Source organism: Gorilla gorilla, chromosome 23 (genome assembly GCF_029281585.2).
Source record: "Gorilla gorilla gorilla isolate KB3781 chromosome 23, NHGRI_mGorGor1-v2.1_pri, whole genome shotgun sequence".
Taxonomy (NCBI): Eukaryota; Metazoa; Chordata; class Mammalia; order Primates; family Hominidae; genus Gorilla; species Gorilla gorilla.
Window position 1 is genome coordinate 21,451,811 of NC_086018.1, and position 26,115 is coordinate 21,477,925.

General features: G+C 53.3%; 3 protein-coding genes and 1 pseudogene across 5 annotated transcripts; 2 read left to right on the forward strand and 2 right to left on the reverse strand.

Annotated features, from left to right (window-relative positions):
- The first annotated feature begins 644 nt into the window (after positions 1-644).
- On the forward strand, positions 645-3,950 carry LOC115931951 (D-dopachrome decarboxylase). The gene is given in 4 exon segments (XM_031005625.2): positions 645-777; positions 1,141-1,316; positions 2,063-2,221; positions 2,223-3,950. Coding segments are annotated over 4 exon segments (498 nt in total). The 5' UTR covers positions 645-669; the 3' UTR covers positions 2,278-3,950.
- A 1,503-nt stretch (positions 3,951-5,453) lies between these two features.
- Positions 5,454-14,540, reverse strand: LOC101147498 (D-dopachrome decarboxylase). Of its 3 annotated transcripts, none has more exons than XM_004063164.4 (4): positions 14,447-14,540; positions 8,376-8,508; positions 7,837-8,012; positions 5,454-5,707 (listed from the first exon to the last, which is right to left on the reverse strand). In XM_004063164.4, the coding sequence occupies exons 2-4, from the start codon at positions 8,481-8,483 to the stop codon at positions 5,635-5,637; spliced, it is 357 nt and encodes a 118-aa protein (XP_004063212.1). In that variant the 5' UTR covers positions 8,484-8,508; positions 14,447-14,540; the 3' UTR covers positions 5,454-5,634. The 3 variants fall into 3 exon arrangements, with proteins under 3 accessions (XP_004063212.1, XP_018874017.1, XP_063560764.1); XM_019018472.4 differs by having other exon boundaries at positions 7,827-8,012; positions 14,447-14,464; XM_063704694.1 differs by lacking the exon at positions 5,454-5,707 and adding an exon at positions 7,210-7,413 and having other exon boundaries at positions 14,447-14,464.
- LOC101148458 (glutathione S-transferase theta-3-like) lies at positions 9,720-25,571 on the reverse strand (annotated as a pseudogene).
- Positions 13,873-17,958, forward strand: LOC109024512 (glutathione S-transferase theta-2-like). The gene is given in 5 exon segments (XM_031005624.3): positions 13,873-14,344; positions 14,982-15,069; positions 16,678-16,828; positions 16,921-17,094; positions 17,447-17,958. Coding segments are annotated over 5 exon segments (735 nt in total). The 5' UTR covers positions 13,873-14,232; the 3' UTR covers positions 17,657-17,958.
- Positions 25,572-26,115: the final 544 nt, after the last annotated feature.

Here is a 26,115-nt window from a genome sequence, read left to right on the forward strand (position 1 = left end):
AGAACATATTTTGCCACCCCCTGGTGGACAGTGGCTCATCACCGGCACAAGAGGCTACACAGGCAGATGTCAATGGGGACCAGGCAGGGACAGGTATTGTCGTTAGCCTAGCCCTACCCGCGCCCCCGCGAGTAACCACATCTCCTGACTGCCCAAGCGCAGATTTCCATCCTGAACACGAAATTGCCTGACTTCGAAATGGTGGCAAATTATTCAAAAAAATTTTAAGCTCCCGTTGTATTGGTTATTAGGGTCGAGCCTGGGTAAGACCCCTATAGGTGTGTGTGTGTCCTTGTGTGTTGGTTCAGACCTCTAATAGGACTAGGAACCGGGCGACCACAGCGCGGAAGCTTGAGAGGGAAACCCACCTGGCGCCAGGCAGGAGGGTCGGGGGAGACAGGGTGGGTCCACTACCGGGTTAAAGACCTGTAGTGGGTGGGGCTACACGTAGGGCGGAGACGATGGGACTTCCGGAAATCAGCCGGCACACGTGACTTTTGTTTGCAGAAGCGGGAGGTACCCTAGGCAGCCAATCGGGGAGCGCCGAGTCTCTGTCCAGCCAATGAGAAGCCAGGTTGCTGTGGCGCCTCGCCCCTCCTCCCTGGTCCGCGAGCCTTGGGTACCCCCAGCTTTTTTTCCGCCAGAGCTGCTTCCGTTCCTCTGCCCGCCATGCCGTTTCTAGAGCTGGACACGAATTTGCCCGCCAACCGAGTGCCCGCGGGGCTGGAGAAACGACTCTGCGCCGCCGCTGCCTCCATCCTGGGCAAACCTGCGGACGTGAGCGTGGGCCGGGCAGCACGGGGCGAGGGGAGGTTGGTGGGCCAGGGGTCCGGCCCTGTCCCTGCTCCGCCTCCCCGACAGTGACCCCGAATCTTTTCCCCAGGGACCACTCCCCACTCCTTTCCCCACGCCAAGCTCTGACTTTCCGTGCTCCACGATCCCGCGGCTCCCCCCCTGCACGTCTTTCCCTTGTCGCCCTCCGCAGTCATGACCCGGGCGTGACCTTCAGGGACCGCGGCCTGTATCGGGATCCCTGCCCCGCGAACACTGCGCGTTTCGGCTTTCGCGCGCTCGGGTCCGGTCCCCAGAGGTAGCCCGGCCGGCTCCAACTTCGGGCAAAACTTTTCATGTCCCCCTCAGCGCGTGAACGTGACGGTACGGCCGGGCCTGGCCATGGCGCTGAGCGGGTCCACCGAGCCCTGCGCGCAGCTGTCCATCTCCTCCATCGGCGTAGTGGGCACCGCCGAGGACAACCGCAGCCACAGCGCCCACTTCTTTGAGTTTCTCACCAAGGAGCTAGCCCTGGGCCAGGACCGGTGCGTAGGGGTGGGTAGTAGGGGATCCATGTGGGACTGCCGCAGACTGGAGCCAGTGATCCTGCCTCAGGGGGAAAAAACCCATTTCTTGCCCTGCCCAGTAAGGACACATCAGGGTCTGGAGCTTTGGGGCCCCCTGACTCCTTAGGTTCCTGCTGTTAGGACCATCTTCAAAGTGCGAGCAGGATTGAATGTATTTCTGGCTCTGCTCCTCAGTGTGTAAGTCTGTGAACCGGGAAGGCTCTCTTTTAACACCCCCGGGGCAGTGCAAGGGTCATGTGGGATTGTCTGTGTGCTGTACCTGCCTTGGCACCTGACAGGGTAGGTACACGTGGCTGAAGTGTGATTTCCTGGCCGGGAGCGGTGACTCACGCCTGTAATCCCAGCACTTTGGGAGGCCGAGGCGGGTAGATCACAAGGTCAGGAGTTCGAGACCAGCCTGGCCAAGATGGTGAAACCCCGTCTCTACTAAAAATAAAAAATTAGCCGGGCATGGTGGCAGGCCCCTGTAGTCCCAGCTACTCGGGAGGCTGAGGCAGGAGAATTCCTTGAACCTGGGAGGCGGAGGTTGCAGTGAGCCGAGATCATGCCACTGCACTGTAGCCTGGGCGACAGAGCGAGACTCCATCTCAAAAAAAATAAATAAATAAAAATGAAGTGTGATTTTCTAAAACTTTTCCAGGCTGGTCAGAAGGAATTCTGGGTATGTTCTGAAGTTATGTATTTTGGACCTATGTCCCAGCCAGGTTCCAGGTGAGGTTCACGGGAGACTCACAGAGTAGTGAAAGACCATTGGCCTGGATGTCTAGACATCTGCTTTCTGGGTCCTGCATAGCTGGGGGACCCCAGACAAACTTGGAAATGAACCATCTCCAGTTGGCAACCTCCTCTTCTGTGAAAACGGGAAAAGACCTCCCTCCCCAACAAGAAGCCTCTACAACCCAAACCTGGTGTTCTGTGACCGAGTTAAAGTTTCCTCTTGGGTAAAAGATATTCTTGAGCCACATCCATGTCTAGGAGGAAGTAAGGGCATGAGAAGCTTGGAAGGACACTGTCCAGGCATGGTGGCTCATGCCTGTAATCCCAGCACTTTGGGAGACCAAGGCGGGAGGTTCATTTGACCCAGGAGTTGTAGACTAGTCTGGGTAACATAGTGAGATGCCATCCCCCAAAACAGTTTTAAAAATTAACCAGACATGGTGGTGTGCACATGTAGTCTCACTTAGTTGGCAGGCTGAAGTGGGAGGATGGTTTCAGCCCAGGAGGTTGAGGCTGCAGTGAGCTATGATTGCGCATTGCACTCCAGCCTGTGTGGCAGTGAGACCTTGGCTCACAAAAAAAGACCTGAAATGGAGCCTTTGTTAGTCCATGAAGGTCGGTGAGGAATGGCTGATCCTGCTAGGTCCTCCCTCAAGCTACAGAGGAATAATACAGTCAGCCCCCTGTATCACTGGGTTCCGCATCTGTTGATTCAAACAACCATGGATTGAAATATTAGAGAAAAAAAATTGATAACTGCATCTATACTGAAAATACGTATAGACTTTATTCCTTGTCATTATTCCCTAAACGATACAACTATTTACATAGTACGTACATTATATTAGGTATTTTAAGTAACCCAGAGATTATTTAAAGTATGAGAGGATGTGTGTAGGTTACATGCAAATATTACACCATTTTATGTAAGGGACTTGAGCAAATGTAGATTCTGGTTTCCTCTGGGGATTCTAGAACAAATCTCCCATGGATACTCAGGGAAAACTGTTACTCTAACAACAAGTGTTATACACTTACCATGTGCTAGGTACTCTACAGGTACTTTACACTCGTGATCCCATTTGATCCTTACAATCCCTGTCCACTCTCCCTTTGCACAGACAAGACATGTTATCCCCATGAGGTAGATAATCTCCATTATGCCAATTTTATGATGAGAAGACTAAGGCTCTTCATACTCCCCTGCCCTCAGCCAGGCTGTCCCAAGCTGTGGCACTCCTCACTGAAAACTGCTGTCACCTCTGAGAGGGGCATGTTGACTTATGGCACAGACATTAGTGGTGGGGGGGTCACCCTGTGCCCAACCTTTGAGAAAACAGGTGGCTGAGGTACCGTGTCCTTAGGGAGTCTGCAATTAGGAGGAGGCAGATTGCCCCTCAGCCCACAGACTGACAGAGATGATGGAGTGTGCAGCACACACGATGAGGCTACTGTGTTGAGTGTCTGTCCTAGGTGGGTCATGCTGATATGAAGCCACCATCCCACACCTGAGTGTCCTACTGCCCTGCTGGGGGTTGGGGAACGCTCATTACCGGGATGAGCATGTTTGCAAAATGGCCTGAGGTGGGAGGATCACTTAAGCTCAGGAATTCAAGACCACCCTGGGAAACAAAGTGCGACCCCATCTCTACAAAGTCATACAATTAGCCCAGCATGGTGGCATGAACCTGTGATCCGAACTACGTGGGAGGCTGAGGCAGGTTTGTTTAGGCCCAGAAGGTCGAGGCTGCAATAATGTGAGTTTCAACCACTGCACTCACTCCATGCTGGCTGCCTTTGGATTGTTCCTAATTGGATGGTTTTGCTTTCAACAGACACTCCAATAAAGTACACGAAATAAAGAATAAAGTTAAACAGTCAGTCCCAGTGCTGTGTAGGTGGCAGTAAGTCTGGGAGAGCGACCTGAGCTGAACTAACCATGCTGTGCATCGTTAAGCAGGGCCAGCAGGATCCTCAGGTCACCTGGCAGCAGGGGCAGGGAAGGGTCCCTAGAAGTGACCTTGAGTTGCACTTAGTGCTCTTGGCAGAGGGAAGGGCTTGGGCTAGCGCTGGAGGCATGAAGATGGGGTGCGTTCAGGGCTCTCCAGCAGTCCAGGCATGGGAAGGGGACGCTGAGGGCCAAAGGCGGAGGTGACACTGGGAAGGGAACTGTAGCAAGGTGAGGACTTTCAGCCATGTGACGAATTGCCTGTGTGGTGCGTGTGTATGTGTGCGAATGTCAGTGAACTGTGTGTGAATTGTGTGACTGTGGGTGTATATGTGTGTGATGTGAGTGAACTGTGTACATGGGTGTATACGTGAATTTTAGTGAATTGTGTGTAAATGTGAACAGTGTGAATTTGAGTATGTGGGTGGATAAGTGAATTGTGTGATTTTGTTCGTGTGAATTGTGTGCCTGTGTGTGACAGGGAGTATGTGTGTGAGTGAACTGTGTGATGACTGTCTATGAATGTCAGTGAATGGTGTGATTGTGTATGTGTGTGTACGTGTGTGGGGATTTGGTCTGTATGTGTGAATTTGAGTTGTGTGACTTTGTTGGATGTGAGTGAATTATGTGACTGGGTGTATATGTGTGTGTATGTGAGTTAACTGTGTAAATGGTACGATTGTATATGTGTGTTAATGTGATGAATTGTGACTAGATGCGGGTGGATGTGTGTATGTGCATGGTTGTGTGTCCATGAGTGTGTAAGTGTGCAGGTGGCACAGTTGCAACAGGACAGAAGACACAGGAAGCCTTACCTGCCATTCGTCCCCCCAGCTGTCCTCCCAGCCTGGGGGCCCCTGGGCTGGAAAGGTTGTGAAAGGTCGTGCTACTGCCAGGAAGGGGTGATGGGGCAGCTGGGAGGACGGTTTGAGTCTTGCCAAAGGGAGGGAGTCAAAGCTTGCAACCCTGGGGAGGAGGAGGGGCAGACTGGGGACCCTGCTTCTGGAAAACCAGTGACCAACCCCCAAAGGGACACAGGCAACCCCTGCCTCCACTCTACAGAGGTGGGGAAAAGGGGAGAGTGGCGTGGCAGGCTGCCCAGCCAGTCATGGAGGGAGTAGACTTCAGGAGGAGTCCAGAGGTCTGGTCCCATTTTGGGGCTGAGGACAGGAGCCTCAGGTCAGCAGTCTGCAGGAAGGCCCCAGCTGGACCAGCTGCTCACACCTTCCCACAGGCCTGCAGATGGGTGTGGAGAGCAGAGCCTCCAGGCTGAGTCTTCCAGCCCCAGATCTGAGCAGTCTAAACATCAGACAGCAGCCCTGAAGATGGAAATCATCCCCCTCCAGGTTCCCTACGGTCTTATCCACCAGCCCTGCTGCCCATGGTGGCCCCAGATGCCCAGGAGAGATAATAGAAGGTAAGAAATCATGTTTGAATGAGGAAGCTCTCTTCATTTATTTCATATGAGGATGAAGAAGAGGAATATGTGATCACAGGAATGTTGCATGCAGGATAATCCAAAGCTGGTTATCACCAGGCCCTCACTCTGCCAAGAGATCTCTCTGGAAGAAGCAGCCAGTTCACAGATGCCCTGGATCCCTCCGTGCCCAATCATAAAAAAGTCATGACCGTCCCTATCTTGCCAATCTGCCAGGACTCCAAGGGGAAAAAGCGGATAAGTATCCTTCAGGAGACAGAGAAAAAGATATCATCAGCTCCTTGGCTAACACCACATCTTGCAAGACCCCTGCCAGGTACTCCCACTGTGGGTACTCAGGACAGCCTGCCTCAGTCCACCAGGCATTTTGCAAACCTTCTCATCCCAGTAATGATTTTCCCCAACCCCCAGCAGGGCAGTGGGACACTCAGGTGTGGGATGTGGCCGCACATCATGACCCAGCTAGGACAGACACACAATACGGTAGCCTCGGTGTGTGGCGCACACTCTATCATCTCCATCAGTTTGTGTACTGAGGGGCACCCTACCTCCTAATTGCAGGCTCCCTAAGGGCACAGTACCTCAGCCACCTGTTTTCTCAAAGGCTGAGCACAGGGTGACCCCCCACCCCACCAACCCCGCCACTAATGTCTGGGCCATAAGTGAACATGCTCCTCTCAGAGGTAACAGCAAGTTTCCAGTGAGGAACACCAGAACTTGGGACAGCCTGGTCGGGGGGGTCGGGAGTATGAACAGCCTGTCTTCTCATCATAAAATTGGCATAATGGAGATTATGTACCTCATGGGGATAGCATGTCTTGTCTGAGCAAAGGGAGAGTGGACAGGGATTGTAAGGATCAAATGGGATCACGAGTGTAAAGTACCTGTAGAGTACCTAGCACATGGTAAGTGTATAACACTTGTTGTTAGAGTAACAGTTTTCCCTGAGTATCCATGGGAGATTTGTTCTAGAATCCCCAGAGGAAACCAGAATCTACATTTGCTCAAGTCCCTTACATAAAATGGTGTAATATTTGCATGTAACCTACACACATCCTCTCATATACTTTAAATATTAATCTCTGGGTTACTTAAAATACCTAATATAATGTACGTACTATGTAAATAGTTGTATCGTTTAGGGAATAATGACAAGGAATAAAGTCTATACGTATTTTCAGTATAGATGCAATTATCAATTTTTTTTCCTCTAATATTTCAATCCATGGTTGTTTGAATCAACAGATGCGGAACCCAGTGATACAGGGGGCTGACTGTATTATTCCTCTGTAGCTTGAGGGAGGACCTAGCAGGATCAGCCATTCCTCATCGACCTTCATGGACTAACAAAGGCTCCATTTCAGAAGGTCTTTTTTTCTAAGCCAAGGTCTCACTGCCATGCGCAATCATAGCTCACTGCAGCCTCAACCTCCTGGGCTGAAACCATCCTCCCACTTCAGCCTGCCAACTAAGTGAGACTACATGTGCACACCACCATGTCTGGTTAATTTTTAAAACTGTTTTGGGGGATGGCATCTCACTATGTTACCCAGACTGGTCTACAACTCCTGGGTCAAATGAACCTCCCGCCTTGGTCTCCCAAAGTGCTGGGATTACAGGCATGAGCCACCATGCCTGGACAGTGTCCTTCCAAGCTTCTCATGCCCTTACTTCTTCCTAGACATGGATGTGCCTCAAGAATATCTTTTACCCAAGAGGAAACTTTAACTCAGTCACAGAACACCAGGTTTGGGTTGTAGAGGCTTCTTGTTGGGGAGGGAGGTCTTTTCCCGTTTTCACAGAAGAGGAGGTTGCCAACTGGAGATGGTTCATTTCCAAGTTTGTCTGGGGTCCCCCAGCTATGCAGGACCCAGAAAGCAGATGTCTAGACATCCAGGCCAATGGTCTTTCACTACTCTGTGAGTCTCCCGTGAACCTCACCTGGAACCTGGCTGGGACATAGGTCCAAAATACATAACTTCAGAACATACCCAGAATTCCTTCTGACCAGCCTGGAAAAGTTCTAAAATCACACTTCAGCCACGTGTACCTACCCTGTCAGGTGCCAAGGCAGGTACAGCACACAGACAATCCCACATGACCCTTGCACTGCCCCGGGGGTGTTAAAAGAGAGCCTTCCCGGTTCACAGACTTACACACTGAGGAGCAGAGCCAGAAATACATTCAATCCTGCTCGCACTTTGAAGATGGTCCTAACAGCAGGAACCTAAGGAGTCAGGGGGCCCCAAAGCTCCAGACCCTGATGTGTCCTTACTGGGCAGGGCAAGAAATGGGTTTTTTCCCCCTGAGGCAGGATCACTGGCTCCAGTCTGCGGCAGTCCCACATGGATCCCCTACTACCCACCCCTACGCACCGGTCCTGGCCCAGGGCTAGCTCCTTGGTGAGAAACTCAAAGAAGTGGGCGCTGTGGCTGCGGTTGTCCTCGGCGGTGCCCACTACGCCGATGGAGGAGATGGACAGCTGCGCGCAGGGCTCGGTGGACCCGCTCAGCGCCATGGCCAGGCCCGGCCGTACCGTCACGTTCACGCGCTGAGGGGGACATGAAAAGTTTTGCCCGAAGTTGGAGCCGGCCGGGCTACCTCTGGGGACCGGACCCGAGCGCGCGAAAGCCGAAACGCGCAGTGTTCGCGGGGCAGGGATCCCGATACAGGCCGCGGTCCCTGAAGGTCACGCCCGGGTCATGACTGCGGAGGGCGACAAGGGAAAGACGTGCAGGGGGGGAGCCGCGGGATCGTGGAGCACGGAAAGTCAGAGCTTGGCGTGGGGAAAGGAGTGGGGAGTGGTCCCTGGGGAAAAGATTCGGGGTCACTGTCGGGGAGGCGGAGCAGGGACAGGGCCGGACCCCTGGCCCACCAACCTCCCCTCGCCCCGTGCTGCCCGGCCCACGCTCACGTCCGCAGGTTTGCCCAGGATGGAGGCAGCGGCGGCGCAGAGTCGTTTCTCCAGCCCCGCGGGCACTCGGTTGGCGGGCAAATTCGTGTCCAGCTCTAGAAACGGCATGGCGGGCAGAGGAACGGAAGCAGCTCTGGCGGAAAAAAAGCTGGGGGTACCCAAGGCTCGCGGACCAGGGAGGAGGGGCGAGGCGCCACAGCAACCTGGCTTCTCATTGGCTGGACAGAGACTCGGCGCTCCCCGATTGGCTGCCTAGGGTACCTCCCGCTTCTGCAAACAAAAGTCACGTGTGCCGGCTGATTTCCGGAAGTCCCATCGTCTCCGCCCTACGTGTAGCCCCACCCACTACAGGTCTTTAACCCGGTAGTGGACCCACCCTGTCTCCCCCGACCCTCCTGCCTGGCGCCAGGTGGGTTTCCCTCTCAAGCTTCCGCGCTGTGGTCGCCCGGTTCCTAGTCCTATTAGAGGTCTGAACCAACACACAAGGACACACACACACCTATAGGGGTCTTACCCAGGCTCGACCCTAATAACCAATACAACGGGAGCTTAAAATTTTTTTGAATAATTTGCCACCATTTCGAAGTCAGGCAATTTCGTGTTCAGGATGGAAATCTGCGCTTGGGCAGTCAGGAGATGTGGTTACTCGCGGGGGCGCGGGTAGGGCTAGGCTAACGACAATACCTGTCCCTGCCTGGTCCCCATTGACATCTGCCTGTGTAGCCTCTTGTGCCGGTGATGAGCCACTGTCCACCAGGGGGTGGCAAAATATGTTCTTTAAAACATGGAAAGGCCGGGCACGGTAGCTCACGCCTGTAATCCCAGCACTTTGCGAGGTCCAGGCGGGCGGATCACCTGAGGTCAGGAGTTCGAGACCAGCCTGGCCAACATGACGAAACCCCGTCTCTACTAAAGATACAAAAATTAGCCGGGCGTGGTGGCAGACGTTGTAATCCCAGCTGCTCGGGAGGCTGAGGCAGGAGAATCGCTTGAACCGTGGAGGTGGAGTTTGCAGTGAGCCGAGATCGCGCCATTGCACTCCAGCCTGGGTGACAGAGCGAGACTCCATCTCAAAGAAAACATCAAAAAACATGGACCTCTGTTGGCGTGGCTTAAACATGAGTGTGGTCAGTGTGGCAAAATCACTTGAATTGTACATTACAAATATGATTGAAGTTGTGGTCAAGCAATGTGGCTCACACCTGTAATCTCAGCACTTTGGGAGGCTAAGAAGGGAGGATTGCTTGAGCCCAGGAGTTCAAGATCAGGCTAGGCAACATAGCAAGATTCTCTTCTTTATTTTCTACAAAAAAAAAAAAAAAGAAAAAAGAAATCTGGGTGCTGTGGTGTGTGCCTGTAGTCCTAGCTACCTGGGCGGCTGAGGCAGGAGGATTGCTTGAGCGCAGGAGATCTAGGCTGCAGGGAGCTATGACTGTGCCACTGCACTCCACCCTAGATGACAGAGTGAGACCCAGGCTCCCCCCCTCCCCCCGCAAAAAAGAAAGAAAAAATTTGCAAGTTTATATGTACAATTTCAACTACATGTATAAAATTCTCTATAAGTGTGCATACTTAAAGGAGCCTCCACTGAAGGCCGACAGAGTCTCTGTCTGTCATGATCTTGTCCTATTAGCAGTTTGTTTATTAGATGACTCAGATATCAGAAGGTCTGAGACACACGACAGGTAAATATGACAGTCCTAAGGGGAGAGGGCAGGGACAGGTGGCAAGTCTGGGACCAGGTGTGGGGCATGGACGAGCCAGTGGCCCGGGAGTGGGGTGTAGAGAAGACTGTGGTCAAGGTTATGAGGAGGCATGGGAGAGGGCCAGGAAATAACCAGGGACTTCCCTTCCTGCAAGGAGGTTCATGAACCAGCCCTGCACCCCACTTGTGGAACACAACATCGCCCCACAGTGAGGAGAGAGACCGAGGAGACCAAGGCTGATCCTGATTCAGACGTCTTTCCACCAGGTCACCCCTCATCTATGATACATGCTCAGTCCGGGGGTATCCCCCGCAAGGAAACACTGGGGCTGAGGAGCCCAGAGAGGTCGCCTGACCTGGACTGGGGCTGGGGAGGTCAGGGAAGTCTCCCTGGAGAAGAGACAGGGTGCCAAATGCCAAAAGACCAGGAGGGGCACCAGGCGAAGAAGATGAGGAGGGAACAGCATGAGCAGAGGCCAAGAGGCCAAGGTGGGAGCCCAGAGAGGGGTATAGGAGTGTGCAGGCAGAAGGGGCCACCTGGAGGAGTGGGAGCAAGGCCTTGAATGCAAAGTTCAATGACTTGTACTTTAGCTTCTGGGCAGTGAGGAACCATACAAAGCTCCACACAGAAGGTCAGGGTCAAGTAAGCGTTTGCCCAAGCTCTTTTCAGAGGTCACGTGGAAGCTAGAATGGAATGGGGTAGGAGACAGAAGGAATGCAGGCATGATATCTGGAGGAACTGTGGACCAGAGCCTTTGCAGATATGTCTTCTTTTCAACCAAGGAGACAGACAGCTCCATGTCTTTGTTCTACCAACACAGCATCCCCTCAGTGGCTCAGCAAGCGTGGGACACGCACTCACAGCAAGAAAAGCTGCATTAAGGTCTTCAGATTCTCTTTAACAGCAGGTTCTACTGGAGGCAGGTCCTTGGCCTTCAGGACAGCTGGGAGGGCCTCCTGGAAGAGGTCCTCCCCCACTGCAGCCTCCACGTGTTGGGCGCCATGCCGCCATCGTGGGTCTGCTTTCAAAGACTCAGCAGCCAGCACTGATGGGCTAGGAGAAGACAGAGTCAGCGGAGGGGCTGGGCATAGCCAAGTGTAAGGCAGCATGACCTGCTTTAGGGGTTCTCTGGTTGGATTTTCCCTCCTCCACCATGTGTGTGATGGGCTAGGATGTCCCCCTCCCTGGGGACACTTGGAAGCCTCTTAATATAGCTGCGGTGAGGGGTTTGTAAAGCCCCATTTTATAGATGAGGACACTGAGGCTCAGAAGGAGAAGTGACTCACACAGGGTCCCACAGCCAGAAAAGACAACATGAGCTGGGATGTCAGCTCCCTTCCCGGATACACCACTGCCCAGCGGGCCACCCCACCCCATGGCACTCTCATGCATCAGCTCCGTGATTGCCACCAAGCCAGCCACAGAGATACGGGACCCAGTAAGGAAGGCCTGGTCCCTCAGGAACTTGTCCTCGAGCAGCTGCAGGCATCCGTCCAGCTCAGCCAAAGTGGCCGCCAACATCTCGGGTGGCACTGACTCGCCCAGGAACACAGGGATTATTGTCTGGTGGGCCGACAGGCAGAGAGAGGGGTCAGGGTCTGCCCAAAGCCCATCCTGGTTCCCACCATCATCCTATCATCACCAGTCCTTGGGATTTCTGCTCACCTCTGCTCACTTCTTTCCGCTCATAGCCACCAGTAGCTCTCATCTCCTACTCAAACAGGGACAGCCTCCCCCTTCTCCCTGGGTCCTCACACAAGGCAACCAGTGCGATCCTTCTGCAATCTCAATCTGCCCGTACCCTCCCTTGCATAAAGCCTTCCATGGCTCCCCACTGCCCTCATGAGAAAGGCCTCAACACAAAGCCAGCCTTCTCCAGTGCCGTAGCCATCCCCTCCCCACTTTTCACCTCACCTCCTACTACCCCCACTTATCAAATGGGAATGTGTGTATGAATCCTCCCTGGAATCTGGTTACAGTTTATGCTCCCAATCAGTAAGGTCAGAGTGGGGCCTGAGCCTCTGCATTTCCAACAAGCTCCCTGGTGATGCTGATACTCCCAGTCCATTGACCACACTTTGGATAGGAAGAGTCTACACTTGCTCTACTCAACTTCTCTCCATTCTGTCCTCAAACACACCACACTTCCTTCCCCACCAGCTGGAGGGGGCTCTGTTCCCAGGCCCCAGAGGTCAAGGCAGACACAGTTAAGGTGTGGAAACCTCCTTATTGCCCAATGGATCCTCCAGAGAGGCGGTCCCTTACTTTCAGCAGGGCGCGTGTCTACCTGTTTCATGCTGTCTCACACACAGGGTGCCACCCCTGTGCTGGGCACTGGGTAAGTGCTCTGTACATATTAATTAGGAGTACTCATTTCAAAAATATGTGTGCCTTTGATAAATAAAAACAGTATGTGCATGTTGTGTTGGTGTGTGCTTACTTATTACTGAAGTTAAACATGTTTTCATCCATGTATTGACCATTTCTCATTGTCCTTCAATGAAGCCTCTGCTGATTTCCTTTGCTCATTTTTTTCCTGTGTCTTCGTCTGATGAGTTTCTCTTCTTTTTGTTTGTTCGTTTGTTTGTTTTGAGACAGTCTCGCTCAGTGGCCCGGCTGGAGTGCAGTGGTATGATCTCAGCTCACTGCAACCTCTGCCTCCAAGGTTCAAGTGATTCTCCTGTCTCAGCCTCCCGAGTGTGCCACCGCACCCAGCTAATTTTTGTATTTTTAGTAGAGACGGGGTTTCACCGTGTTGCCCAGGCTGGTCTCAAACTCCTGACCTCAACTGATCCGCCCACCTCTGTCTCCCAAAGTACAGGGATTATAGGCGTGAACCACCACACCCCACCTGTCCGATGGGTTTCTAAGAACATCTTAAAGAACATTACTTCCGTATGACGTATCTTTTACCAAGATCCTTCCCAGTTTTTTGCTTAAGTTTAATCCATTTTTGCTTCCACAAAGTATCCTTGTATATGTATTGGTTTTTTCTTTGTTGAGTTCTCCCACTGTTCTGAGGCTTAGAAAGTCCTTTCATACCCAGACATCAGAGAAACAGATCCCATGAGAGTAGCTGGGATTGCAGGTGTGGGCCACCAGGCCCTGTTATCACTCCCTTTCTCTGAGTCAGCTTTTCTCTCTCAGACTCGTCTACTCCTTGAACTCAGGAAATGTCACTACAGGTGGCCCCAGCTCCCATTTACCTCCCCATAGGGAGCTCCTCTCTCCAGTTCCAATTTCAAAACTCCCAAGGAAGCATTCTGGTTCACTCGCTTGGGCCACTGGCCAGAGGGATGGGATACTCTGAAAGATTCAGCTAGAGTCCCGGGCCCAGCCCTGGACCATCACTGTGCCCCCTGGTGAGATGCCAGGGCTGGGATTCAGGGAGAAGAAAGGAGGTTCCCGGACAGTCATTCCTGCCTCCCGCGGCTGCGGGCTCCCTGCCCCCATCCTGTGCACGAAGTGGGAGCTCCCGCTGTCTGGCAGCAGCTGCTCTGCAGGGGACAGTCTGGACGGTAGAAAGTTCATCCTTAACCCCAGCCTTCCAGTCAAGGTTCCCACCAGTTTGGGACACCTGCAAGTGTCACATCCCACTGGGTGAAACTCTAAGATCCCTTTTAGAGGATCCCATTCGCTCCCTCCCTTCCGCCACCATGCAGCGCCGAGAAACAGAGCTCTGAACGAACCCTCAGATGTCCGTGCGCTGGGGCCTTTCCAGGACGGCGGCGCCCAGTCGGGGCGGCGCCTGGAACTGGGCAGGGTCCCTGGCACCGGGATCCCGAAAAGCAGACCTGCTTCTCCCTGTCCAGCTGGTTCCCCTTCCCCTTGCAGTCGGCCCCCTGCATCCGCGTCCTCCCTGCCAGTCCAGGGCCCCCAGCTCCAACTCCACCCTCCCAGCTGTGCGTTCATAGCGACCGCCCTCCCTGTAGGGACGCACGGATCTGGTGGTGGAGTCTTGGCCGGCAGGACTGGACAGGAACCGAAGGGGCGAGGCGGATCCGGGGGTGGTGCGCTCCAACTGGGTGCTGTCCCCAGGGGGTGGGGCCTGATCCCCTATTTTCCTGGCGCGCCCGGAGCCTGCCACAGCTGCTGCCCACACCGCGCTCAGCTCCTTCACTGCCATCCCCGCTGTCCTTGCCGCCCCCGCCATGAGCCTAGAGCTGTTTCTTGACCTGGTGTCCCAGCCCAGCCGCGCCGTCTACATCTTCGCCAAGAAGAATGGCATCCCCTTAGAGCTGCGCACCGTGGATCTTATCAAAGGTGGGCCCAGCCCGTTTCCCCGCGTGTCCACAAACCCAGTGCACCCCCAGGCCCCCGCCCTGCTCTGCCCTGAGCGTCTCGCCGCCCGCACAGCCCCCTCACCTCCTCCTGCCGCGTCTGCCACCAGAGAATGCTGTCGACTGAGTGGCCTTGGAGGGATCACAGCCTCTCTGAACCTTAGCTTGCCTTCTGAAAAGGAGTATAACGTTACCTTCTGCTCTGTAGGGATGGAAAGAAAATACTGAATGGAGTTTACAGAGTTCTTGCGTGGAATGCACGCATATAAATTCACAAAGCCCAGAAGACCTTGGGAAGAAGGACAGGCTGTTTGAGAATTAAGAGATGGGAAGAGATGAGCCACCCCAGTTTGCCTCCCCTCCCCTGGCCCCCTGGAGTCCGGCTAGAAAACTTCTCTTTATCCACCTGCTGCACCTGGCCCCACCCACCAAAGCCCCCCAGCTGCCCCGGAATGTGGCAGGGCAGGGGGGCCCAGCCAGGGAGTGAGGCTGATCCAGGCCTCTAGTCCCAGACCTTGCTGTTTCTCAGGGCTGTGGGGCTCCGCTTGGGGAGGGGGAGGGAGGGTGTAGAGGTGCAGCGTTTTTACTCTGAAGACCTTTTCTGACTTCTTCCTCTTCAGGGCAGCACAAGAGCAAGGAGTTCTTGCAGATCAACAGCCTGGGGAAACTGCCGACGCTCAAGGATGGTGATTTCATCTTGACCGAAAGGTGCCCTCCTTCCCTCACCCCTCACCGCATCGGGAGCCCATGTGACCTTGGCTCTCCCCTCTGGCCCCGGGCCCCAATGGCCCTCCCATACCCCATGGGGCAGCGAGGGAGGGGAAAGGCGAGGGATCTGGCCGGGCGCGGTGGCTCACGCCTGTCATCCCAGCACTTCGGGAGGCCAAGGCGGGCGGATCACGAGGTCAGGAGACCGAGACCATCCTGGCTAACACGGTGAAACACCGTCTCTACTAAAAATACAAAAAACAAACAAACAAACAAAAAATTAGCCGGGTGTGGTGGCGGGCGTCTGTAGTCCCAGCTACTCGGGAGGCTGAGTCAGGAGAATGGCGTGAACCCAGGAGGCGGAGCTTGCAGTGAGCTGAGATCGCGCCACTGCACTCCAGCCTGGGCGACAGAGCTAGACTCCGTCTCAAAAAGGCCGGGCGCGGTGGTTTACGCCTGTAATCCCAGCACTTTGGGAGGCCGAGGTGGGCGGATCACGAGCTCAGGAGATCCAGACCATCCTGGCTAACACAGTGAAACCCTGTCTCTACTAAAAATACAAAACATTAGCAGGGCGTGGTGGCGGGCGCCTGTAGTCCCAGCTACTGGGGAGGCTGAGGCAGGAGAATGGCGTGAACCCAGGAGGCGGAGCTTGCAATGAGCAGAGATCGCGCCACTGCACTCCAGCCTGGGTGACAGAGGGAGCCCACTCCAGCCTGGGCAACAGAGGGAGACTCCGTCTCAAAAAAAAAGGAAAGAAAGAAAGGAGAGGGATCTGGGGAGAAGGTGCAGCTTGGGGTGTGTCCGGGATGAGCAGGGGCTGACAGAACATGTCCCCCCACCTCTCATCTTCAGCCTTTTCTGAGCCCCAGGGCCTCTCCACTCCCAGACTGAAGGGTATTAGAAGAGAAGACAAGGGAACATTTTTCCACTGTTGCGCATTTGTTCAACAAATGCCAGCTGAAAAGAGCCTCTAGTGACTTGTCGCAGACTACCCAATCTACCCAGTCCGGGCCTAGAGGCCAATGCCATGGCCCAAGGGCACAGCTCGTGGTGGGGTCCAGCTGCTGGGCAGGAAAAGGACAAGAGGTCAGGTGGCTGCAGAAGTGATGGCTGGGTGCCTGTCAGAGGGGGGCCAAAGACATTCCTCCCCTCATGATCCCTGACCCAAGCGCGTGGACACGCAAGGGACTCCACGGAGCATCCACTGTGTGCCAGCCCCACGCAGGGTGCCAGGGGTCCAGGGAGCCTATTCTGAGCTGCACCACCTCGGACAAGTCACTTGACCATTCTGACCTTGAGTTTTCTCTTGTGCTAAAAGGCTAACAGGAGTCTCTACCTCACAGGGCAGCTGCTGGCATATCACAGAGATGAGGGTGTCAAAGTGCAAAGCAGAAGGTCCAGCCAAGAGTTGGTGCCCAAGGAAACAAAGACAGGAGGAGACTCGTAGGAGGAGGGGGTGGTGTTGGGGAGCTGGAGATGGAGGGCGAGGCTGGAGGGCAGTCCTTCAAATGCAGAGAAGCCCCTGGGCCCCACTGGCGGATGGGAGCAGCTAGGGGTAAATGCCTGGTGCCAGTGTCCTTATAGCCACTGCCCATTTGTTCCCAGCTCAGCCATCCTGATTTACCTGAGCTGTAAGTACCAGACACCGGACCACTGGTATCCATCTGACCTGCAGGCTCGTGCCCGTGTTCATGAGTACCTAGGCTGGCATGCCGACTGCATCCGTGGCACCTTTGGTGTACCCCTGTAGGTCCAGGTGAGGAGAGCCATCTGGAGAGTGACTGGCCATCAGAGAGTAGTTGGCAGTAGGCAGGAGCCATAGACTGACCCACTCTGTGCCCCCATCAGGTGTTGGGGCCACTCATTGGGGTCCAGGTGCCCAAGGAGAAGGTGGAACGCAACAGGACTGCCATAGACCAGGCCCTGCAATGGCTGGAGGACAAGTTCCTGGGGGACAGGCCCTTCCTTGCTGGCCAGCAGGTGATACTGGCTGATCTCATGGCTCTGGAGGAGCTGATGCAGGTGTGAGCTCAGCCTGTGGGCAGTGTCCCTCTTCGTGTCACACCCATGAGGCAGACAGAAACACCGAGGCCTGGAGAAAGCCAGAACTTTGCGCAGAATCATAGAGCAAGTCTCTGGATGATCTGGGGCCAGAACCCTGAACTTCTGCCTCCTGCCTGGGTGTGGGGTCTCACCCCGGCTGCTCTTGGGCTCTAAGGCTGAACATACTGCCTGGGCCCCTGTGGTCCATTCACTTAGGGGCTGGAGAATGGACCATGTCTCTGATACTTCTGCCCATGGTTCCAGCATTCAGGTCGGCAGTGACAACTGGGAAAGTTGTATGCCCACAACTTTTTCATCCTTGTCCCTACAGCCGGTGGCTCTCGGCTATGAACTATTTGAGGGACGGCCACGACTGGCAGCATGGCGTGGACGAGTGGAGGCTTTCCTGGGTGCTGAGCTATGCCAGGAGGCCCACAGCATCATCTTGAGCATCCTGGAACAGGCGGCCAAGAAAACCCTCCCAACACCCTCACCAGAGGCCTATCCGGCTATGCTGCTTCGAATCGCCAGGATCCCCTGAAGGGTCTGGGATGGGGGCCAGGAGATTAGCAACAAGGATTCATTCTGTTACTTATTTGCCCCTTTTTATCTTTCCCTCTTGCCCCAGTCCCTTGTCTCCAGCTTCATGTGAAGCTCTGCACAGACAAGACACTCAGTGTCCTTGGCAGTGCTGCTATTCCTCAGGTGCAGCATACATAACCAGTAAGAGACTAAATCTGCAATATATAAAGAGCTCCTACAAATCAATAACATGAAGAACACTCAAAAATTGGCAAATGTCATCAGTGTTTTAAATAGAATAAAGATTCCAAACACTTTGAATAGAGAACCAAGAGTTATTGGTTTTACTACATTGTTGTGTTATACATATGGAGTAAAAGTATGTGCTAGTAATCCTCATCATGGTTAACCAAAGTAACCTCACAATAACAAGTCAACATAATTGTATCACCAGGGCAACAAAATATTAAGTAAGTAACCAATTCGAATTGCAAACCGTTAAAGGATATAGGCGATGTTTCACAGGGCGTAGCAACGGTCTTTGAAGTCTAGGAAACTTAAAAGACTTCTTTTAACAAGCATTCATGTCTTCTAGGACAGTTTTGTAATAACAGCAAATAGTAAGATTATACATTGTCACACAGACCTCCATGTATATCCATGGGATGGACCCCACCACAATTATTTTAACAGAGGGAACTTGATATAAAGAATTGGTAACCATGCATTAGAGAACTCCAAAGACAGAGAGAATCCAGATTAACACGGAGGTAAACACTGCAAGAAGCTACTACCCCTAGGGCTGGGGGATCAAGGGAGGAATTAGGAAGACCAAGATGCTGGAGGGGCCCTGAGGAATTCAAACCTCCAAGAAAGATGTTGCTCATCCCCCCTAGCATCACCTTCCAAGAAGGGCAGTTTGCCCTGAGGTCTTCACAGGAGGCCATGTGGCTGTGGATGCAGTTCTCAAATATGACAGTAGATGTCACTGCAGATGAATAAACAGGATGTTCCATACACGCTCGAGGGGCTACCTGCCCACATGTCTTGTGGCCTTGGGGCCCATTTCCCATGCCTGACCTGTGCCCACCATGTGCCACTCTACTGGGGGAACTGCCCCAATAATCACGTAGATTCTTTCCTATTTTTCCTAAGTGTCGGCCGGCTTGAGAAATAAAGGGACAGAGTACAAAAGAGAGAAATTGTAAAGCTGTGCATCCGGGGGAGACGTCACACGTTGGTAGGATCCGTGATGCCCCACAAGCCACAAAAACCAGCAAGTTTTTATTAGGGATTTTCAAAAGGGGAGGGAGTGTGCAAATAGGTGTGGCTAACAGACGTCAAGTACTTAAGAGGGTAATAGAATATCACAAGGCAAGTGGAGGCAGGGCAAGATCACAGGACCACAGGACCGAGGCAAAATTAAAATTGCTAATGAAGTTTCGGGCAACATTGTCATTGATAACATCTTATCAGGAGACAGGGTTTTGAGACCAACTGGTCTGACCAAAATTTATTAGGTGGGAATTTCCTCTTCCTAATAAGCCTGGGAGTGCTATGGGAGACTGGAGTATATTTCATCTCTGCAGTTTTGACCATAAGAGACAGGCCATGCCCAGGGGCGCTGTTTATAAGCTGATACCTTCTGGTGCGTATTCTCTTTCTCAGGGACGTTCCATGCTGAGAAAAAGAATTAAGCGATATTTCTCCTATTTGCTTTTGAAAGAAGAGAAATGTGGCTGTGTTCCGCCTGGCTCACCAGCAGTCAGAGTTTAAGGTTATCTCTCTTATTCCCTGAACAATTGCTGTTATCCTGTTCTTTTTTCAAAGTGCTCAAATTTCATATTGCTCAAACACACATCCTGTACAATTTGTGCAGTTAATGCAATTATTACAGGGTCCTGAGGCGACATACATCCTCCTTGGTTGACAGGATTAAGAGATTAAAGTAAAGACAGGCATAGGAAATCACAAGGGTATTGATTGGGGAAGTGATAAGTGTCCATGAAATCTTTACAATTTATGTTTAGAGATTGCAGTAAAGACAGGCATAAGAAATTATAAAAGTATTAATTTGGGGAACTAATAAATGTCCATAAAATCTTCACACTCCACGTTTTTCTGTCATGGCTTCAGCCGGTCCCTCTGTTTGGGGTCCCTGATTTCCCGCAACACCACTCCTAGGCAGAAGTATTCCAAGTAACCATTGCAACTGTCCTGCCTTAAGGGTGCCTGGTGGTGGCTTCTGTCTTAGGTCCCATTCTGGCTCTCTCTTCCAGTGATTTCTCATACTTTGGGGGACACTCTGGCCTGCTTTCCTGGGCCTTTTCCATTACCACCCCCTCTCCCCATCAGGCACTGGGGATGGCCGCCACAGCCTGTGCCTTCTTGATCCATGCTGGCTGCCTTGGGATTGTTCCTTATTGGATGGTTTTGCTTTCAACAGACACTCCAATAAAGCACACGAAATAAAGAATAAAGTTAAACAGTCAGTCCTAGTGCTGTGTAGGTGGCAGTAAGTCTGGGAGAGCGCCCTCAGCTGAACTAACCATGCTGTGCATCATTGTCAAGCGGGGCCAGCAGGTTCCTCAGGTCACCTGGCAGCAGGGGCAGGGAAGGGTCCCTAGAAGTGATCTTGAGTTGCACTTAGTGCTCTTGGCAGAGGGAAGGGCTTGGGCTAGTGCTGGAGGCATGAAGATGGGGTGCGTTCAGGGCTCTCCAGCAGTCCAGGCATGGGCAGGGGATGCTGAGGGCCAAAGGCTGAGGTGACACTGGGAAGGGAACCGTAGGAAGGTAAGGACTGGCTTTCGGCCATGTGACTGAATTGCCTGTGTGTGGTGTGTGTGTATGTGTACGAATGTCAGTGAACTGTGTGTGTGAACGTGAGTGAATTGTGTGACTGTGTTTATGTGTGGGTGTATATGTGTGTGATGTGAGTGAACTGTGTGTATGTGGGTGTATATGTGTGTGATGTGAGTGAACTGTGTGTATGTAGGTGTATATGTGTGTGAATTTGAATGGTGTGTAAATGTGACTGAGCAGTGTGAATTTGTGTATGTGGGTGTATGTGTGTGAATGAGTGAACTGTGTGATTTTGTTGGTGTGAATTGTGTGCCTGTGTGTGAGGTGTATGTGTGTGTGTGTGTGTGAGTGAACTGTGTGATGACTTTGTATTAATGTCAGTGAATGGTGTGGTTGTGTATGTGGGTGTATATGTGTGTGTATGTATGTGAATCGTGTGTGGGGTTGGTGTGTATGTGTGTCAATGTGAGTGAGTTGTGTGACTGTTGAATATGAGTGAATCGTGTGATTGTGTGGGTGTATATGTGTGTATAGGAGTTAACTGTGTGACTGTGTGTAAATGTTACGATTGTGTGTGTGGGTGTATATGTGTGAATGTGATACATCGTGTGACTGTGTGTGGACGTGGGTGGATGTGTGTGTGAGTGTGCGTGGCTGTGTGTCGAAGAGTGTGTGAGTGTAAGTGTGCAGGTGGTAGCTGTGGAATTAAGGCACATTAGGGGAATCCTTCCTTGGCTCTGGTCCTTGGTTTCCCCTCTATGAAACAAGTTGGGTGAATTAGGCAGTCTCTGGCATTCCAGGATTTGGTCTCAGGTCTAAACAGGATTTTGTAAAGTGAAAGCAGCATCCCTTGGCATCTTGGGAGGTGTCCCTGCCCTCCATGGCTCACCTTCTGCCACATGGCCCAGCAGCTACTCTGCAGGGCCATGTGCTGCCATGACAGGTACTCATCCCCATGGGCGCGGGCCTGCAGGTCCTGGAGGTATCAGTGGTCAGGTGCTTTGTACATGCAGCTCATATAGAGCAAGCTAGCCACACTGGGGGGACATGGCAGGGGCAGAAGACATGCCCTGAACACTCTTCAGCCATTTTCTGGGGCATTTTCACTATCCCCATGATGCAGAGGAGGGATGTGAGGCTTAGACAGGTTAGGTAACTGCCCAGGGTCACACAGCCCTACACGGGGCCAGACTATCATCTCAACTAAGGGCAGCAAGGAAGAAACAAAATGTCATGAACTTCAGCAGGGGCTCACGGAAGGCTTCCAGGAGAAAGGGGCACCCAGTGTGAGTCTGAAGAACGAGAGCAAGTTGGGTATCTCCCCAACATATCCAAAGCGTGGACAGGGCCAGGAGCAAGGCCAGCAGGGAGAGAGCCTTCCAGGTGACATGGCAGCATTGCTCCCCACCCTGTCCCATCTCCCGTTCACCTATGGTGAAGGGTTGTGCAGTCTGACCCCCAGAGCTCATCATGCCTCTATGGGTGTTGGACCATCCAGTGATCCCAGGCTCTGAATGTGAATCCAGCTCCACCACGGAGGCACTATGTGGCCTCGGTAAAGGACGCCACCATGCGGCCACCAACCTGGAGGCTGGTTTTGGCTTTCATTTTTCCCACCCACCTCCAACCCTTCAGCAAACCCTGCAGTTAGATTTCAAGAAAAGTCAGAACCGACCACAATCCCCACCAACCCTGCACCACCACCACCTTGGTCTGGGGCTCCAGCGCTGCATGCCAGATGACTGCAATGGCTTTCTCACCCCTGCCAGGGGGATCCTTTACGACGTAAGTCAGATCACAGTTCTCCTTTGCTCAAAACCCTCCAGCGACTCAATCTACCTGCGGTAAGAGCCAACGCCTTCCCAGTGTCCCATGCTCCCCTCTGTCGTGACCTCCTGCTCTTCCTGCTCACTGCACCCACCCTGGCGCGTTGCTCTCCAGTCTGAACCCCATGCATTGTCCCACCTGGAGCCTTCGCCCTCACTCTTCCCTCCAGCCAGAACACCCTTCCCCTCATGCCTTGCACATTCCCACAGCTCCCTGCTCAGATGCCACCTCCTCCAGGGAGTCTTACCTCAACATCCTACTCATAATGACACACACCCCCACTCTTACCCTGTTTATTTTTTCCATGGCATCCATCAACATCCGATATGTTACACGTTTACATGGGTTACTGTGAGCTCCCCCTACTATTAATGGAATGTGAGCTCCATGAGAAGGACGTAGACACGTTCGCTGCTCAAGCCTCAGGGCTTAAATGGGGTCTGGCCCTGGTGGATGTTTAGCAAATAGCCACTGAAGCTCGCTGAGTGGTCCCTCGACTCTCCAGGGAAACAGCACTTGCCCCACAGGATTTGTGGGCAAAATGGTAGCACTAAGATGCCTGGTACAGCCGCTCCTCGAAACTTAGCACTCTCCTTTTTTCGGAGGGCAAGGCTGGCGGTGAGGAGGCCCGGAAGCAGACTGGGCCCTGTGGCCTTGTGCAAGTCCCTCCCCTCTTCCAGCCTCAGTTTCCTCACTTGTACAATGCAGGAGGAGACTTCTATAACCCTCTCAACACTGGGCACCTCTGCCTGCCTCAGCCCATTCTTCACCCTGGGGCTGGTGCAGGGCCCACAGTCCATGATCCAAGCCATCAACAGTGAACAGACAGCCGACTGGCCCCACAAGGCCTGGCAGCAGCCCAGGGACCAGTTACCTCTCAGCCAAGGTGAAGTCCCCATCCTTCAAGGCCCGGCACCTTCCTCAGGGGATTCACCTGGGCAAAGGCATCGCTGTGCTGCTGGCCTGCAGGAGAGATCAGAGAGGTGAGTGGGGACAACCCAGAGTTCTCTGAGGTCTCTGCCCACCCCCACCCCAAAATCCCACCAGCAGCTTTCTGAGGCCCCTATCTGGGAGGCATCAGGGAAGAGGAAGCCTCTCTGTTAGTCACTGTGTCACAGACCTTGACCCCATCAGAGGGCCACCTTTCCTGTGTCCAGCTCCTTGAAGCATGGCTCAAGGACAATTCCCTGGAGCTGCAATTCACACCCCACCCCCAGCCAGTTCCATCCATAGGTCAGACCCCTCCAGCCTCCTCCCTGGGCTCTAGGCTTCAGCTTCCTATCCCAGCTGGGGACTTAGGCCCTACTGGCCAGGCTGGGTGACCTGTCAATACCCCAGAGTCCCAGCCAAACATGTTCCCAACCCTCAGACCAACCTCATTCTTGCTGGGAATCCCTGCCCCATTCAGCTACTCAGCCTCTGGTGGCTCAGCTCTTCTTCCTTTCTTATGCCGAACTCTCAAGGCTCCCTCCCCATTGGGGGTTCCCAGGTCTGACTCACTTTAGCACTCTAGGCCAGTGCTAGAGGCCACATTAGGTGCCTGGTGTTTGGATCAGAGGACCTCAGTCAAGCCAGGCTCCAGTCTGATCATAGGCCTACATGTGGGCCTCTTTGGCCTTCTACTGAATGGACATGCACACCCCTGCCCATTCTCCCTCCACAGACTTCTTCTGTGTCCAGCCCCTGTTCTGTAGCAGGTGACTCAAGCTGGTTGTACCAAGGGCAGCAGTTGGGAAGTGTCAGCTGAGCAGGGTCCTCCCTCTGGCCTGCCCAGGGGGCTCTGGCTCTGCTCTCTGCCCTACTGCTCAGTTATAGCCCTGCCTCCTCCACTGAATTCTGCTCCAGCTGCATCTCTGTGTGCCAGCCAGACCAGCAAACGCTGGAGCTCAGAGTGAAGGTGCTGGCTTCCTCCACTGCCCTGCCACAGGGTCCTCCAGCCTCTAGCCTCTAGGAGCAGCCCCTTCAGCTGGGTGAGAAGCCCCATGGGATAGAGCAAGTCAGATGCAGGAAAAAGAAAAGGCAGAAGAATGCCAAGAAATACATAAAAGTGGAAGAGACCCAGGGCCAGACATGGTGGTGCATGTCTGTAATCTCAACACTTTAGAAGGAGGAGGCAGGAGGATCACTTGAGCTCAGGAGATCAAGGTCAGCCTGGTCTACATGGCAAAATCACGCGTCTACACACACCCAAAAAAAAAAAAAAAAAAAAAGTAGCTGGGCACGAGGACATGCCTGTAGTCCCAACTATTCTACTTAGGAGGAGTAAGTTGGGAGGATCACTTGATCCTGAGAGGTCAAGGCTGCAGTGAGCCGGGATCATGCCACTGCCCTCCAGCCTGGGCTGCAGATTGAGACACTGTAATCAATCAATCAATCAATCAATCAATCAATCAATCAATAATAAAAAAGTGGAAGAGACACAGGCAGAGGTAGACGGGGACTATTTTACTTAGGAAACAAAGAGGCAGTTTCATTGTTTTTTCCAAGCACATGGGGTGAAGATATTCTGGCCCCACTCCATTTCCCTACCCTCATTCTGTGCCTGCTGTGCCCTCTCTAAACCTGTATTTTGAAGAATGTTTTGTATTCACAAGCAAAGATCAAGCCTCGATTAAAATAGACAACCAGCGGGGCATGGCGGCTCATGCCTGTAATCCCAACACTTTGGGAGGCCAAGGCAAGAGCATCACTTGAGCCCAGGAGTTCTAGGCCAGCCTGGGAAACACAGCAAGACCTCCTCTCAATAATAATAATAATAATAATAATAATAATAAATTGGCCGGGCATGTCGGTGGGCACCTGTAGTCCCAGCTACTTGAGGAGCTGAGGCGGGAGGATCGCTTGAGCCTGGAAGGTCGAGGCTGCAGTGAGCCATGATTGTGCCCCTGCACTCCAGCCTGAGTGACAGAGTTAGATCCTGTCTCCAAAAAGTAAAAATAATAACATAGATAATTATGTAATAGTTTCCACACCGGAGAGTCTGATTCTTCGTGTTAGTCTGCATTCTTGGCCCGACTGCAAAGCAGCGGGGACAGGCAGGGATCTGCGGCCAATATCCCCTGGGCCTGCCTGCCCAGCCCAGCTTCAGTCAGCTCCACTGTGAGAAGCTCGAAGGGGATGCCGTTCTTGGCGAAGATGTAGACTGCACGGCAGGGCTGGGACAGCAGGTCCAGGTACAGCTCCAGACCCATGGCGAGGGCGATGGGGTGGGGCGAGGTAGGGCAGACCTAAACCTAGGGGACTGGCCCTGGGGACAAACCCGGGGACAGGCCCGGGAACAGGAACTGCGGGCAGGAATGGCTGGTTGGGGGCGGCGGACAGGAACGGCTGGGGGTAGGTGAGGGTTGGGCAGGAACCGAGTCCGGCCACGCCCTCTTCACTCATCCCTTGGCTCCGAGAACTTTGGGTCAATCAGTGGCGTGTCTGCTCTCTCACCACCCCTTTCTGGGAATCTAGGCTGCAGGTATATTTCCCACTAAAAGGGAAGAGGAGAGGCCGGGCGCGGTGGCTCACGCCTGTAATCCCAGCACTTTGGGAGACCGAGGGGGGCGGATCACGAAGTCAGGAGATGGAGACCATCCTGGCTAAAACGGTGAAACCCGTCTCTACTAAAAATACAAAAAATTAGCCGGGCGCGGTGGCGGGCGCCTGTAGTCCCAGCTACTCGGGAGGCTGAGGCAGGAGAATGGCGTCAACCCGGGAGGCGGAGCTTGCAGTGAGCCGAGCTCACGCCACTGCACTCCAGCCTGGGCGACAGAGCCATACTCCCTCTCAAAAAAAAAAAAAAAAAAGGAAGAGGAGAAAGGAGGTGCAGCAGCCTCCTTGCCCAGTGCCTGGGCCCAGTGCCCA

What these genes read in the sequence shown, in the direction of transcription:
- LOC101147498 (XM_019018472.4), bottom strand. Translation starts at nt 8,483, where the DNA reads ATGCCGTTTCTAGAGCTGGACACGAATTTGCCCGCCAACCGAGTGCCC. An exon ending in TCCTGGGCAAACCTGCGGAC is followed by an intron (nt 8,013 to 8,375) that starts GTGAGCGTGGGC and finishes TGTCCCCCTCAG; the next exon opens with CGCGTGAACGTGACGGTACG. An exon ending in GCCAGGACCGGTGCGTAGGG is followed by an intron (nt 5,708 to 7,826) that starts GTGGGTAGTAGG and finishes TGTCTCCTGAAG; the next exon opens with GATACTTATCCGCTTTTTCC.